General features: G+C 38.8%; 1 protein-coding gene across 1 annotated transcript in view; it reads left to right on the top strand.

The window, feature by feature from the left end:
- The window catches only part of LOC140136461 (rotatin-like), a 166,819-nt gene that overhangs the window by 63,095 nt on the left and 86,360 nt on the right, over positions 1-17,364 (top strand). Inside the window, exons 29-34 of the mRNA XM_072158184.1 lie at positions 511-594; positions 1,164-1,733; positions 11,987-12,145; positions 14,698-14,823; positions 16,155-16,338; positions 16,753-16,896. Of these exons, the coding sequence (XP_072014285.1) occupies positions 511-594; positions 1,164-1,733; positions 11,987-12,145; positions 14,698-14,823; positions 16,155-16,338; positions 16,753-16,896 (1,267 nt within the window). The remainder of the gene's footprint in view (positions 1-510; positions 595-1,163; positions 1,734-11,986; positions 12,146-14,697; positions 14,824-16,154; positions 16,339-16,752; positions 16,897-17,364) is intronic.

Genomic DNA, 17,364 nt, shown 5'->3' with positions numbered 1-17,364 from the left:
CAGAGAGGGGGGAAATACCAAGACAGAAAGTGGTTAAATTAGAGGGTGAGGTGGTTGAGCGCTTAAGGCGAGAGTTCAAGCCTTGGGCTTGCTTTAGGTGAGAATTCTCATTGTCTCTTCAAAATGTTCCTGTAAGGTCAGGAATCCTACAATTATGTTCAGTTAATTCGCAGAATACCATTTCTTCTCACCCCATACACTGCTTAGCATGTGCAGATATAGGTAGTGTGTATGTGCCATGTCTTGTGGTTCGGAAGTCACGTAAAGCCGTTGGTCCCGTGTACAGGAAGAGTCAAACTCTGTGCATGTTAAGTGTTAGAGGTATTCGAAAAGAGAAGGGAGACCATCCCTGGTTCTGATATCTGCAAGCAATCATAGGTACCAGGATTGTGCATTGGTAAACTGCATATAAAGCCCATTTGATAATACTCAAAATTGAGGTACAGCACATAAGAAGAAGAATCAACAAACACCACAGCCATTAATGTATGTTATTTTCTCATGTTGCAGGATTGGTCATCACAGTGGTTTCAGACAAGGCAAGGCAAAGGATTAGATTGGCTCATGGCTTTATGGACATATAGGGATCCAGAGGTAAGATATTGTTCTCAACATGGAGTTAAAATGGAGAAGCCAGACTCTGCCATATTGAAATGGAGTGCAAAATAATGTACCTCCAGATTGTTTTTCCATCCGTATGGCATCTTTTTCCTTTAGTGCATGCTTGTATTTTCCCCATAATGTCAATATGTGCAAGCTTTTTTTAACACTCATGGAATGAAATGCGTCATTTGAATTTGGTCTTTTCAACAAATTTTCAGTTTTGAGTTCCAATTCGGTGGAAGGGGAACAAATCATGTAAAAACACAACTTTTGTTTTAATGTGAAGTTAAGAATTGTGATTCTTATGAAACATGCAGCACCTTAATACATGTAAATGTGTCTGGGATGGATATACCATATATCAGTTCCACTCTCTGAACTCACTCTTCTGGACTTGCGTAACTTGTTCGGATCCACTCCCACCATTTACAGACTCTTTCTTCAATAATTCTTCTGGTTCAAGTTTTTCGGAGTTTTCGGACTCAAAGTTATCTCAGACTATTAACTCTACATTATCACACTCCGACAATTATATGTTGGGGTTCCACTTCAATGCCCAGAGTATCAAGAACAAATTCCGCGAATTTCAAACACTTATTCAGACAAGCTCACCATCAATTTGTGCTTTAACAGAGACATGGTTGAATGATTCAATTCCAAACTCAGTTGTGCTTCAGAACTACTCAATCTTTCGCAGTGATCGTCCAAACCGCAGAGGTGGCGGTGTTCTCCTAGCCCTGTCACCTGAATTAGATCCCATTGTTGTCGACACCCCTCTCATTGATACCCTGCTTGAAACCAAATGGGTGTCATTTACAATCAAAAATGAAAAATGGTTGTGTGGTGTAGTCTACCGCCCTAAGGAAGTTACAAATGGTATCCAAGACCTTGAAACCATGCTCTGGGAGCTGACTGCTACGCCCTACAGTGGTATCTTAGTTGTAGGTGACTTTAATATAAACTGGAATTCCAATCACCCCTTGTTTCCTGAACTTGCCAATTTGGCAAATGCAAATAACCTCCATCAACTTGTTAATCAGGTTACTTGTCCCCGCCATTCTGCCATGAACCCTGAAGATGGTACCATGTTAGATCTGCTGTTTACATCAAGACCGGACCGTATTTGCAACGTTAGCGTCACTGATGGGCTTGGCAAGTCTTATCACTTGGGTGTGAAATTTCGCATCCGTGGTACTCCGAGTCGTCTTCAAAACCCTCTCCGGACATGCTTTGTTTATGCAAAGGCTGACAAGATTAAATTGCAAAATCTTGTTTCCCGGACTGCATGGGACGTCTTGCTCCCCCTCGACATCGATGGTGCCTGGGATCAATTTCTCGATTTATTCATGGCATGTGTTAGGGACTCCATACCTTCTCGCACTCAAAGAAAACGTCCCAAGCCCTGGATTACACCAGAAATGCACAGACTCATAACTCAGAACATGCCCTTTTTCGCAAGGCGAAGTCTTCTCAATCACAAACTGATTGGGCTGCATTTAAAAAAACTCGTAACAGGGTATCCAATGGTATAAAAGCTGCTTACAGTAACTACCTTCATTCTCTCCTCACTGCTGACGACAGTAAAAACGCTTTTGGTCTTTTTGTTCGTGGTCGCATAAAAAAAGAACCCGATGTTAAATCATTTGTTGTCAACGGCAAACTGTGCTCTGACCCGGCCGTTATTGCTGACAATTTTAACCAAACTTTTGCTAGCTACTTTACTGCCCCCACCTCTCCAGCCTTTGATATCACATCTCCCTTATTACCTGTGACCCCCTTATGCTCCCTCCAAATAACCATAGACCAAGTTATACACCGCATCAAAAAACTTAAAACTGATGGTGCTGTTGGTCCCGATGGTTTGTCAGCGAGGATGCTTAAGCTCTGCATGTACCAGGTTGCTCCAATTCTCACCAAATTATTTAATCTTTCTCAGAAGCGTCGCGAGGAGGAGTACAATGTTCGTTTGGCGCGTCTTGACCTCAGTTATTTGTCCCAAAGACGTGAATACATGTCCATTTCACTTGTTTCCAAATGCCTCCTCAATGTTGACTGCTGCAATGCTATGCCTGCTTTAAATAAAATCCGTCCAAATAGTAGGCATCCCGATCACCTTATTTTTCACCATCTCAAAGCCAAAACTGATGCTTTTCTTTATCATTCCATCCAACGCTTCCCCAAAAATGGTCTGACCTCCCCGTCCACATCACTGATATTTATTTGTGCAATAGCTTTAACTGCTTCAAATCCCACTTGAGAGACTACTTTCAGTCCATTCAAGAAATTTAATCCTTGGTGCCATCTATGTTTTGTTGTGGTGATAGGGTGGGAGGGGGGGCATTATCTCATTATGTTGTGGTGTGTTTTTCCTGCTTGGCTAAGTGCAATATATTGTGTCTCTTGTATCTTGGGGCTTCATGCTTCTAGTTTTAACATAGTGCTGTTTTTAAAAAATGTTTGTACTTTTAATGTGTTAATAATCTTTGTAATTTTTATGTGTATATTTATAGTGCAATACTTTGTTTATTTTCATGACCAGCTTGCAAGGGTGGGGTCCACTCATCTTTTAGATGTCAGTGCTTTATTTGCCACTTTTGTTGGGCCCTGGCAGCCCTTGCTTGCTGGTCTAATTTTGCTGTATATTTTTGTTGAAATGCCTAATGAATAATAAATAAATAATAAATAAATAAATAAATAAATATTCCATTTGTGATGTGCCCTGAGTAATTTGATTTAATTTAATTATTTAACTTTGTTTACAAGCTGAAAGTATTTCATGAGATGGGAAACCCCTTGTAATGCAAGATAATGATGTGGAAAGTCATTTTAGGAATTCCCCCAAATTATTGTAAACAAAGTCAGAGCTATGTTTGGAACTTGGAAAGCCCCAGTTCATTATTGCACCATCAGGAAAACCCCCAGGAAGTGATGTAATGTGAAAGGTGAATGTATAATTAATCTTGGGAAATCCCAAGATTGCAGCAATGTTGTGAAAATGTGATTGAAGTAATGGTTTATTAATAGATGATGGTTTTTTTGCATGAGTACTGATATAAAAAGCTGGAGGTTTTTGTTGGGACTTTACAGAATGTCATGTGAGATTGAAAACTCCACATGTGTGTGATGGTCTTCGTGCTTCAAAAAAGAAGTACATTTTAACCAGTTTATATAGCCAATAATTGAGCTAATTTTAATACAGCAACGAAGAAGACAGCGAGCACACAAAAGTGCTCTTCCTCATCAAAGGATTAAAAGTTCTTCTGTCAAATTGCTGGAGTTTGCTGGGTTTGTGAAGGCAACGCATCTGTCAAAAAACAGCGGAGCTGTGTTAAAGAAACCTGTTCCCTGGAAAAAGAGTGGTTGGTGAAAGAAACACCATTTTTGGAGAAAGCAGCGCAAGGAGATATATTTGTGGAGAAAGCAGCGCAAGGAGATATTGTGGAGATAGCAGCGTTAAAGGAGATTGGAGGAAGCATCATCATTTTCGTATGAGGATTTTATGTGCAAGGAGTTATAAATGCAAGAGTACGATGGACTTCGCTGATTTTCGCAGGACAAGTGAATAAGGATATATTACATCAGTCGTCCAGAACATTGCAAGAACTCTAGAATCACCAACAAGAAGACCGCTGGTTAAGTACCTATAGAATAAAACTGATTGTGTGATTTTATTGTAATTGTTGTTATATGTACCAAGCATACTTTGTTTTCAATTAAAGACTTAGATTATGTTAGCTTAATCAAACAGTGTATTTGTGTTGTGCATTCGTGTGAGTTCGGGTAAAAGGTGATTTTGGCCTTGAGTCAAGTACGACTCAGTAACAAAATTGGGGGCTCGTCCGGGAAATACACTGTAAAAAAGTTGACATTCATTTACTGAGTCTTGAAAGTGAAAGTACAGTATGGCAGAGTTTAAAGCAGAAGAGTTTCTTGAAACTATAGATTGGGAGAAGTTTGATAAGTTGAAGAAACCTGATTTATTAGCATTTGCAAAATACTATGAATTGGATGTAAAGCAAGCCAACAGAAAACAAATAATCAAAAATGCCTTGATTGAAGTTTTGGTTGATGAAGAGTATTTTGAGGAATCCATTTTGGACAAGAGAAAAGAGGTCAAAACTGAAATCGGGGATGCAGTTAAGTTGAAAGAACTAGAAGTTCAGGTGGAAATGGAAAAAATGAAAATGCAATTGCAGTTGGACATGCAAAAGCTAGATATGCAAAATAAAGAAAAACAAGAAAGATTAGATATGGAGAAACAAGAACGGCTAGACATTGAAAAACAAAAACTAGCAATGGAAGAAAAAGCACGCCAAGAAAAGATGGCGCTTGAGCACTACAAATTAGAAATGGAAGAAAAGGAAAAACTAGCAAAAATTCAAATGGAAGCACATTTGAAAGAAAAAGAAATTGAGTTTGAACAAGAGAAGTTGGCTAAGCTAGGTGACAAATACTCATCAAGTTTCTCCTCAAAGTCAAAGTCAAGCTTTGATGTTACAAAGTATGTAAAGCTTGTGCCTAAATTCAAAGAGAAAGAAGTTGACGAGTACTTTCAACATTTTGAAAAGGTAGCTACAAATTTGAAATGGCCTCCAGAGCATTGGACCCTACTGTTACAAAGTAGTTTTGTGGGGAAGGCCAGGAAACTTACTCAGCTCTACCAATAGAGAAGTGTAATAATTATGAAGAAGTCAAACAGGCAGTCCTTAAGGCCTATGAGCTGGTGCCTGAAGCATACAGACAAAAGTTCAGAGATTCAAGAAAGCAAGCAGATCAAACCCATGTAGAATTTGCTAGAGTGAAAGAACAAATGTTTGACAGGTGGCTTGGTTCAAAAGAAGTCAAAGATGATTTCGCCAACTTAAGCAATTAGTTCTTATAGAAGAGTTCAAGAAATGTGTCCACGTTGACATTAAAACCCATTTGGATGAAAGCGCTAGCAAAATTAAAACGCTTAGTGAGGCGGCGACAATGGCTGACGACTATGGCTTGACGCACAAGTTGAATTCAAGTAAATTTAGTCATAACAGAAGTTATTCAAGCAGGTTCAGCCATAACCAACTTAGAGCAAATCAGGGTGGTACACAAGAAGGGAGATCTCAGTCTAATTCACAGCATAGTGCTGGTGGTAGAGGGACCCCAGGGAGTTCAGGTAACAAAGCAAAATTTGGGACTGAATTTAAATCCAAAGTAACTTGTACTCACTGTAAGAGACCAGGGCATACGATGACCCAGTGTTATTTCTTAAAAGGCAGACAAGAAGAACAAAAACAGCAGCAAACTGCTAGTAATACTGTGGGATGTGCAGTGTCACTTGAGTCAAAGAAACAAGTCAGTCAAATCAAGAAACAAGAATTCCCACAAAAGGGAGGTGAGACAGACAAGGTGTGTGAAGAATTTGAACCATTTGTGTTAGAGGGAGTAGTATCACTTGGTGATAATGGTAGTCCAAAGCCCATTAAGATTGTGCGAGATACGTGTTGTGCACGGTCTATGATTCTGGAAGGAACTTTGCCCTTTAATGAGGATAGTTCAGTTGGTGATGCTTTGATCCAGGGTATTGGGATGGAAATACTTAATGTACCTCTCCACAAAGTTAACTTGACATCTGACTTGGTTTCTGGTCCTGTAATCATAGGAGTTAGAAATGAATTGCCAGTCAAAGGAGTGTCCATGTTGCTAGGAAATGATTTGGCAGGGGGGAAGGTTTTCCTGACCCAATAGTTACAGATAAGCCCTGTTTACAGGATGATAATAGTGAGGAAGAGGAGATATTTCCTGCATGTGCAGTGACACGGGCAATGAGTAAGAGAGCCTCATTAGAAACAATTGAGGACAACCAAATTGATGACTTAGGCTACAATTTGGAAGACACATTTGTGTCACAGTTGAATGAGAAAGAAGATAAACTTCCTTCTCCTGGGGATAAAAATACCCTCAAAATGACACAGCCTCTGAGCATGAACAAATTGGGGAAACCATGAGAGACCCATTAAGTCATGACAAGCTGATTCTGGAGCAACAAAATGACCCAGAACTCAAAGAGATCAATCAAAGGGCATTGACCCTAGAAGAAGCAGAACAAAATTCTGTCTGTTTTTACAAACAAGATGGTGTGCTAATGAGAAAATGGCGCCCCCCCCTTGATGTACCTGCCGATGAAGAGTGGAAGGTAGTGCACCAAATTGTGGTACCAAAAGTCTACCACACTGAAGTAATTAACATAGCACATGATAGTCCCATGGCAGGGCATTTGGGTGTTAAGAAAACTCATGAAAGAATTCTGAGACATTTCTGGTGGCCCACTCTCAGAAAAGATGTTTCTGAATATTGCAAAACATGTCACATATGCCAAGTAGTAGGGAAGCCAAATCAGAAAATACCTCCTGCTCCATTAAAGCCAATTCCAGCCTTTGATGAACCATTTAGTAGGGTTATTATTGATTGTGTAGGCCCCTACCAAAGACTAAGTCAGGTAATCAGTACCTTCTGACAATTACGTATGGCGTCAACACGCTTTCCTGAAGCCATACCCTTGAGAAATATTAAAGCAGTGACAATAGTGAAAGCTTTAACCAAGTTCTTCACATTTGTGGGGCTCCCCAAGTCCATACAGTCAGACCAAGGATCAAACTTTACTTCTGGAGTATTTCAGCAGGTCATGTATCAATTAGGTATAGAACAGTATACCTCAAGTGCTTACCATCCAGAATCACAAGGTGCACTAGAAAGGTTCCACCAAACATTGAAAAACATGATCAGAACATACTGTTTGGAATTTCAGAGGGACTGGGATGAGGGAGTACACTTGTTGTTGTTTGCTGCTAGGGAAGCTGTTCAGGAAACTTTAGGATTTAGTCCTTTTGAGTTAGTGTTTGGACACACAGTGCGCGGGCCCTTAAAGTTGTTGAAAGAAAAGTGGCTCAATGAGAAATCAGATATCAATTTATTGGATTATGTCTCCAATTTTAAGCATAGGCTTAACAGAGTAACTGATATTGCCAAAGAAAACTTGAAACAGGGTCAGGCCAAAATGAAACAATGTACGATAAACATGCCAAAGAGAGAGTGTTCAAACCAGGTGACAAAGTTCTAGTACTGTTTCCAATTCCAGGACACCCATTACAAGCCAGATATCATGGCCCATGTGAAGTAGAGTCAAAAGTGGGTGAAGTAGATTATATTATCAAGACTCCTGGTAGACGCAAGAGCAGGCAGTTATGCCACATAAATATGCTCAAAGAGTATATTGAAAGAAGTGACAGTGGCATTCCAAAACCTGTGTGTACAGTAAAACATGCTGATAATGTAGACAAACATGCCGATGTAGACAAAATCGCCAATGTAGACAAGAGTAAAGATGACAATTCTGATGTCACATTTGACCAGAATAAAGAGCTGGAGCACAAAGAGTATAATGTAAAATTGAACAATTCTGATGTGCTCACTAATTTGGACTCAAAGTTAGGTCATCTTTCTCAAGATCAACAAAGTCAAATTGCAAATTTGATTCACAAATTTGACAATATATTTCCTGATACGCCAAGTAGAACAAATGCTGCATTTCATGATGTAGATGTTGGTGATACTAAACCAATTAACGCGGCTGTGTACTCTAGACATTGTTTCTTTCGCGAAATTGAGTTTTTTTAATATGTTTGTACTTTGTTATGTTTTTTATAAATACAAGGAATGAAAATCCAGATTTATAAACTCCAACTGCAATATTTTTAGGATTTTATTTCACTATTCCACTCGTGTTTGAAATTTAAAAGGAAAGAAAATCTTTGTTGTACCAGCATGGTACACGCGCGCAATAACGCATCGCGTTGCGTATCGCGCAATTTGGTAACGCACAGATACGCTTACGCATACGCTGAGGCTTATCTGCATGCGTGGCGATCTTATGGAAACACCACGGAAGCAATTGATTTCACAAAACCTAGCGGTCAAATGGCTCCGCTTTTTAGCTGATAAAATGTGATTTTTTCAAGTTCTTTCCCCGATTTAAACATCAAGATATGAATAGATTTCGCTCAAACTTCTCAAGGGGCTGTGGATTTACCCGATGTTCACGTAATGTAAGGTAGAAAACGAGAACTGCCGCATTCTCCTGTAAGCTTCGATCAAAGTGCAAAATGTGACCACTTTAAACTTCAACGGCCTTTATTTCAATGTTCATTTTCTCGGTAAAATGACGATTTAGGTACACGATAACTCAATTAATACAGCATCTATAGGTAAGCAATTATGCTTATCATAAAAAGCATGATTAACTTAAGAAACGGTTTTCTCATTTTTTTATATTTTGGTCTATTTCCAATTTTAGGCATCATTTTGTGCAAATAGGCGCTTGTGAATTTTAAAAAGTTCATTTTGATGCCTTATATGGTCAATATCTCCAAAAATAAGGCCAATATCAAAAAACTAAAAAAACCGTTTTTGGAATGGTGCCTCAAGATTAAGAAAAAAGCAAAACAAAAATTTTTGGAAAGAGTGTATTTTTGTTATGATGTACCGAACAAAAATTGCCAAAAATTCACTTTTTTGTGATTTTCTTCATAATTGTTGTTTTTACACCAAAACTGTACTTATATTGAGATTCATTGATGTCTTGCCTTTATAAAAATGTATACTTTTGCATGTCTTGCCTGAATAATTACAAAGTTATGGCACTTTTACTACATGCGTATCTGAGAGTACACAGCTGCCTTAAGCAGCATCCTTACAGAGTCAATCCATTGAAAATGGAACATCTCAGAAATGAGATCAATTACATGCTAGACAATGATATCATAGAAACAAGTAGTAGTGAGTGGAGTTCACCATGTATTCTTGTTCCCAAGCCTGATGGTTCATACCGATTGGTCGAGACATGAGAGCTGCAAATGTTCATTCAAAGACAGACTGTACCCAATTCCAAGAATTGATGATTGCATAGACAAAATTGGGAATGCAAAATTTGTTAGCAAATTTGATCTTTTGAAAGGGTACTGGCAGGTTCCACTCACAGACCGTGCCAAAGAGATTTCTGCTTTTTGTACACCATTTGGTCTTTACCAGTACAAAGTTATGCCATTCGGTTTAAAAAATGCCCCAGCAACATTTCAGAGAATGGTGAACCAAATTGTGGCAGACATAGAGGGATGTGAAGCGTATGTAGATGATTTGATTGTTTACAGTCAAACTTGGGAACAACACATGGAACAACTCCATCAATTGTTTGAGAAGCTGTCTGAAGTACAGTTGACAGTCAATCTGGTAAAAAGTGAGTTTTGCCATGCCACAGTCACATACTTAGGATATGTTGTAGGTCAAGGTCAGGTGAAACCTATCAAAGCCAAAGTTGAAGCAATTGAGCAATACCCCACACCTGTAAACAAGAAGGCACTCATGAGATTTCTAGGAATGGTTGGCTATTATAGAAAGTTCTGTCCAAACTTTTCGGAGATAGCAAGTCCTTTGACTGATTTGTTGAAGAAAGATGCAAAATTCATTTGGTCAGAACAGTGTGAAAATGCTTTTCACAAAGTCAAATCAATACTCATGAGTTCACCAGTACTTACTGCACCTGATTTTTTCAGAAGCAGTTCAAGTTGACTGTTGATGCCAGTGACATAGGCTGTGGAGGTGTTGTGATGCAAGAGGGTGAAGATCAAATAGATCACCCCATTTGTTACTTTTCAAGGAAATTCAACAAGCACCAGAGAAATTACTCCACAATTGAGAAGGAGTGTCTAGCATTGCTATTAGCATTGCTACATTTTGATGTGTATTTGGGTACCACAGTATACCCTGTGCTTGTTTTCACAGATCACAATCCCTCACCTTCATCAACAGGATGAAGAACAAAACCAAAGACTGGTGAGGTGGAGTTTGACCTTGCAAGAGTACAATCTGGACATCAAACATATTAAGGGAAAAGACAATGTAATGGCTGATGCCCTGTCCAGAATTGCATAAAAAACTTGATAAACAAAAGTTCCTTTTAAAAGGGAACTTGTGTGACAAGTAGTCACTGTGTATGATGAGTTAAATACTCAAAGTTGATAAATGTTGAAGTTGATGTAAAAGAAGAAAACATTAAAGAAAGTTTTCATTACATTCGAACTTTCTTCTTTTAAGGGGGAGGGTGTGATGTGCCCTGAGTAATTTGATTTAATTTAATTATTTAACTTTGTTTACAAGCTGAAAGTATTTCATGAGATGGGAAACCCCTTGCGTGCAAGATAATGATGTGGAAAGTCGTTTGGAATTCCCCAAATTATTGTAAACAAAGTCAGAGCTATGTTTGGAACTTGAAAGCCCCAGTTCATTATTGCACCATCAGGAAAACCCCCAGGAAGTGATGTAATGTGAAAGGTGAATGTGTATAATTAATCTTGGGAAATCCCAAGATTGCAGCAATGTTGTGAAAATGTGATTGAAGTAATGGTTTATTAATAGATGATGTTTTTTTTTGCATGAGTACTGATATAAAAAGCTGGAGGTTTTTGTTGGGACTTTACAGAATGTCATGTGAGATTGAAAACTCCACATGTGTGTGATGGTCTTCGTGCTTCAAAAAAGAAGTACATTTTAACCAGTTTATATAGCCAATAATTGAGCTAATTTTAATACAGCAACGAAGAAGACAGCGAGCACACAAAAGTGCTCTTCCTCATCAAAGGATTAAAAGTTCTTCTGTCAAATTGCTGGAGTTTGCTGGGTTTGTGAAGGCAACGATCTGTCAAAAAACAGCGGAGCTGTGTTAAAGAAACCTGTTCCCTGGAAAAAGAGTGATTGGTGAAAGAAACACCATTTTTTGGAGAAAGCAGCGCAAGGAGATATATTTGTGGAGAAAGCAGCGCAAGGAGATATTGTGGAGATAGCAGCGCAAAGGAGATTGGAGGAAGCATCATCATTTTCGTATGAGGATTTTATGTGCAAGGAGTTATAAATGCAAGAGTACGATGGACTTCGCTGATTTTCGCAGGACAAGTGAATAAGGATATATTACATCAGTCGTCCAGAACATTGCAAGAACTCTAGAATCACCAACAAGAAGACCGCTGGTTAAGTACCTATAGAATAAAACTGATTGTGTGATTTTATTGTAATTGTTGTTATATGTACCAAGCATACTTTGTTTTCAATTAAAGACTTAGATTATGTTAGCTTAATCAAACAGTGTATTTGTGTTGTGCATTCGTGTGAGTTCGGGTAAAAGGTGATTTTGGCCTTGAGTCAAGTCGACTCGTAACACATTAAAAACATGTGGTTTTTCAAGTATGGTAAAATAAAAAGTGTATCAACAATGTGTGCAACACCCTTTTTTTTTACCACTGCCAGTAGCCTAGGAATGCTAGGAAGCTAACTATTTGCAAAATATTCTTTTATATAGGTAAGAGCAGCTGGTTTGTGCATAGCAGCATCATTAACATCAACCCTAGAGGGTTGTGTCACCATGGCAACATCATGTCAGCATCTGCCAGCAGGCCTATGGGGTGTGGCTTTTGGTATACTATTGGACCAATCAGAGTGCAGTATGGTTAGAGAGCAGGTAAGGAAAATGATGTCAAATGCTGAAGTTTTTAGTTTTTTTAACATGTAAAAATGGAGGGCTGCTGGATATCCTTCCCTTGATTTTCACTGATAATAATTTATTTCTCATTTCTTATATAGCGCATTACAATATAATATTTCAAAGCGCTTTACAATAAACATGATAATAACATACAAATTTATACAGGGAAAGCAAATATATAAAATATACTGGTTAAAAACTATGCACATATAAAACCAAGTAAGAACAAGATTAAAACCTATACCAAAACACTGCTTAAAAATAAGCCAACATTGCACATTGAAACGAGCGCAAGTACAGTGAAACAAACAAAAAATAAACAATATGTGCAAGGTAAAGCTTAAGTAATCATTTAAAAATACAACATAGTTACACAGGAAAATACAGTATCAAAACGCAGGGAACCATACTGCGGGAGCAAAGACAATTAAAAATCGAAAAGCAAGGCAGGATCATAAATAAAGACCAAAAGGCTCCTATGAATCTATAAAAAGTAATTTTGAACGAATGTGTTTTGAGCTGACTTTTGAAGCAAGAGATGAAGATGATTTAATGTGAACCGTCAGTTTGTTCCACAGAAGGGGCGCAGCATTACAGAAAGCCCGCTCACCATAAAATTGAGTTTTACCCCTTGCTGGTAGACGAAGAAGGTTTTGTGATGCAGAGCTCAGAGATCGACCATGATTTTATGTGATTAAAAGATCGGCAATATAAGATGGAGCAAGACCATTTAAAGCTTTAAAAGTGATAAGCAATATCTTGAACTCAATACGGTACACAACAGGGAGCCAGTGAAGATCAAAAAGCACTGGCGTAATGTGATCGCGATATTTGGCCCTTGACACCAATCTAGCCACAGAATTTTGTATTCGTTGCAGCTTAGCAATGTCACACTGAGGAAGACCAAATAAGAGACTTTTGCAGCAATCCAATCGCAAAGACACATAACCGTTCTGTTGCGTTTTGGTCAAGATATTTGCGAATCTTACCGATCTTATAGATGAGGTGACCTCAATGTTTATACAAGAGACTGGTATATCTTTATGCTTGAATGAACCCCATGCAAACACTACACTGTTTAATAGTCAAATTGTGATGTGGCGGGAGTTTTAAAAACATGAGCCCTGAACAAAATATGATGTGCGCACATACTGCCAGGCAAAAAACAATGGAAATTTGTGATGATGCGTGCACAATGTGCACTGCACATATTGTCAGGCATTGACATCAGAAGTCACATCATCTATAAATGGCGAAGGAGGCAGCCTTAGACACATTTTTAAGGTGATCTTTCATATCAAGGCTCCCATCAATGACCACACCAAGATCACACACTGCTTTTGATGCACTAATGGCCGAGTCTCCAATGGCAAGAGGTGGCAAAGAAGGTGTATTTATAAAACAAGAACAAAAATGGATAACTTCCATTTTAGAGTCATTTAGCATTAACTTATTACACACAGCCCATGCTTTGATATCAGACACACATTTCTCAAGCTTATTTATACCATCGAGACGCTTTGATGGATCTAAAACGAGATACAGTTGTGTATCGTCCGCATAGATTATGTGACTCAAACCGTGGGCTGCAATCATGTCACCAATAGGTGCCGTATACATGGTGGAACACCTTCATCAAGCGGGTATTCGTCAGATAAAATACCATTGATATCAATGCACTGAGTACGGCCTTGTACATATGAAGAAAACCACTTCAGGGCAGTATCTGTGATGCCGTAGCGTTGACACAAGCGCCGAATAAGAATCTTTTGATCGATTGTGTCAAACGCAACTGAGTAATCGAGTAATGTCAACACAGCTTCTTGATGTTTGTCTGCTGCCCGAAGTAAGTCATTCTGCACACGTAGCAAGGCCGTCTCAGTGCTATGAAATTTACAATAGGCTGACTGCATCGGTGAATGCAAGTTGTTCTTATCTAGATAAGCATGAAGTTGAGAAGAGGCTATGCTCTCAGTGGTTTTGAACAAAAACTTCAGGTTTGAAATAGGTCTATAATTTTTCAGCTCTTCATGATCAAGGCTGGATTTCTTAAGCAGAGGGTTGACTCGCGCAACTTTCAGCCCGGATGGCATTTCTCCTGTCAACAAAGAAGTGATGTTACAGGCTGTGATGTTTGGTACCAATTCTATAGCCACAGACCTCATCTATCCATTTATGCCTTAACATTTGGTGCTATTTTATCCATTGATGCCAAAGATGTTATAGCAAAGGAGAGTCTGCAAAATGGGGGATCAAGTTCTGTTATGGTTCAGGAGATTGGGTCTGGGATGATGTTTGTAAGGATTTGAAGAAGCAAATAGGGAGTTACAAATCTTGTAGAGATGGCAAAGATTAGATATGTCACTGGGTTGAGCAAGGAGATCGAGAGGTTGTTTAGTAACTGAGTGGGAAAACTTATGGAATTATAAGTATTGTATGATAATTTGTTAGTTTAATGTAAAAATGTCCTTTGTGTTTGTTTCCAATATGCTGTGTAGTAATAATAACACACAATTCATTTTCTATAGGCTGGCAACCTTCTATGCAACTTATTAAGCAAACCCTTCTCTGATCCAGACACAACGGCTTCAACAGACCAAACAAAGAGCAAGGCAAAATGGTCAGGACCACAGGTGCATGATGAACAATCACAGGTCAGTTAGTATATGTGATGTGATCAAGCAAAATGAGTCGGATGTCGGGAATATTGATTTTGAGATATAACTAATAATAGTATTATTTTATTGTTCTGAGCAACACTAAAATGGCCATATTTATGGAACCATAAGTCTAATTATGATGTGGTTTTCAGCAAAATCAGCCTCTGAGAAGGGCTCATATAATGAGATTGAAAACTGAATTTTGATTTTGATCAACATCAGACTCATTTTGCTTGATCGCATCACATATGTGTTCTGCTACCACAAAATCGGCGTAAACTCGCAAGGTCAAACACTCTGGCTGCTGGTTGGTGTTCACTCACCTGTTAGAACCACTAAGTATGTCCTGTATGTCCTTTGTGAATGGGGGCACAATGGGCCATTCACGAAGGATAATACTACTGGCTTGTACAGGTGGCGGCAAACAAAGAACATCAACCTAGTCAGACTAAATATCTCGAAACTACCAACTCAAAAAAAGGCGACTTTATGCTGATTTTGTGGTAGCAGGTCACATATGTGTATGATAGCCAGTTAGCCATTTTATCGGACTAGCAGAACTCAAGCTGTGTTCACATTGTCGAACGTACACCCAGTGGAACCTAGTCGGCGCAAATTGCTAGGAGTAGCGGTAGGCGCTGCCAGGAGTAGCGGCAGTGTGAACGATGGTCAGCGTAAGTTCTGCCAGGCATACGTCCAATGATTTACTCCTGACAAAAGTCAGGAGTAACGAGCTAGGTGTAATGTTGCAATGTGAACGCTGCTACACCTGACATCCGGTGTAAATTTAACCTTTATTGGTCGGAACTAAGAAATTACATTTCGCATGGTTGAAAAAGGTCACTGAATGAAGTGAACTGGTCGGTGTAGTGCTAGGAGTATGCCAGATGTGGACACGTGGTAGGAGTAGGGAAAATATTTGAGGACTTTTTATCAATGTTAGTGTAAGTTCAAGCCAGGTGTAACTCAAAATGTGAACACGACTTCAGACTCGTGCGATTATCACTCGTGGAGTGAGAAATAGACCCTATCGAATACTACGTCATTCATCCTCATTTTAAATAAAATTCTGTCCACCAGGACAACTAGCATGATAATACCATAAAACAGGTAATAGGTATAAATGGTTGTGGAATTGCTCTAACATTATGAATATCTGGATGTTCGATAACTCATTCAAAAATCTGCATAATATACTTTAGTGACTACCCAATCTGTAAAGTATGGTCAATTATTGTATTTAGATGCAGCTACCACATATAAAATTATGTGTCACTAAATCTATTTTGTTCCAAATTGATATTTTTCCTTGATTTTGTCTGAAGGTTTCACTTTCAGGACAGCCAGCTCTATTAGCTCTCTTACACCACTACCATTTCTACCATGGAGTAGCCAACATGCTGCAACATTACTATGGCCAATGTACTATCCAACCAGTGAGTGTTGTGGAAGAGTCTAGTATTAGTACCAGTGTTACACCATCTGGACCATCTACTGTTACTACACCAGGTAAAGTATTTGTTTTTTAAAAATTATTTAAGTGTTTCATTTCATATTTGCTTTGTGGAGGGTTGTTTTAATTTGTTTGCTTTCCATGGTTTCAAAATAAAACATGAATAGATGTGATTTGATTTCTTACCAAAGTTTCATTTTCCAGCGTCAGAATTTCAGCAAGAAGCCGAGAATCGATTCTCGCAAAGATTGTTGTGAACTGATTTGTGTGAATAAAGTTGATTCTCGTAAGCTTTTGTATTAACACACAAGTTGATATGCAAGAATCAAATGATTCCCGCAAATTTATTCTGCAAGAATCAAGATTGATTCTCGCACTGTGAAACAAAATTCTGACCCTGATTTTCCCCTTTGGAAATAATTAAAATGAAGACACACTAATGATTTTAAACCTTGTTTCTTTATTTACAGGTAGTAATCGTAGCAATAGAAGTAATGCATCAACACCTTCCATGGCCCATCATACATGGCCTAGCGACATCCATAGTACATCACTGATGCAATCACCACCGTCACACTTTGTTGAATCAGGCGCACCTGTGCCAAATTTACAAGGTAAGATATGGTGTTGTAATAATGTAGTTGGGCATCAATGGGTGGTCCCAAACTTCTTGTATGATGTCATCAACAACTGTGCCATCATCAGAGGTATCTCAAAAACACCAGTTGATTTTTTTTATTACTTCTGTGGTCCAGCTACGCGCTGGTGATCAGCGATTACGTAAAGGTGCTGAGGTCTCCTCCCCTTTTATGCGTCGACGAACCAATGGGTAAATCGTCTTGTTGTCAAGACCATTGATAAGCCAATCAGCGTGAATGTTTATCACCTCTGTGTTTACGCTCGTGTATACGCACAGCACAGACTACGGAAGTAATAAAAAATTAACTTTATAATTGAAGACCGAATTAAAAAGACTAGTTTGTGTCTGACGCCGGGGCAAAGGCGCGATGTGATTGGTTGCTGACATGCACAGTGCGGCATTTTCGGTCTGGTTGACAGGACGTCATACGCAAACTAGTGTG

Source organism: Amphiura filiformis, chromosome 16 (assembly GCF_039555335.1).
Source record: "Amphiura filiformis chromosome 16, Afil_fr2py, whole genome shotgun sequence".
Taxonomy (NCBI): Eukaryota; Metazoa; Echinodermata; class Ophiuroidea; order Amphilepidida; family Amphiuridae; genus Amphiura; species Amphiura filiformis.
This window is presented reverse-complemented; position numbering and strand designations above follow the sequence as displayed.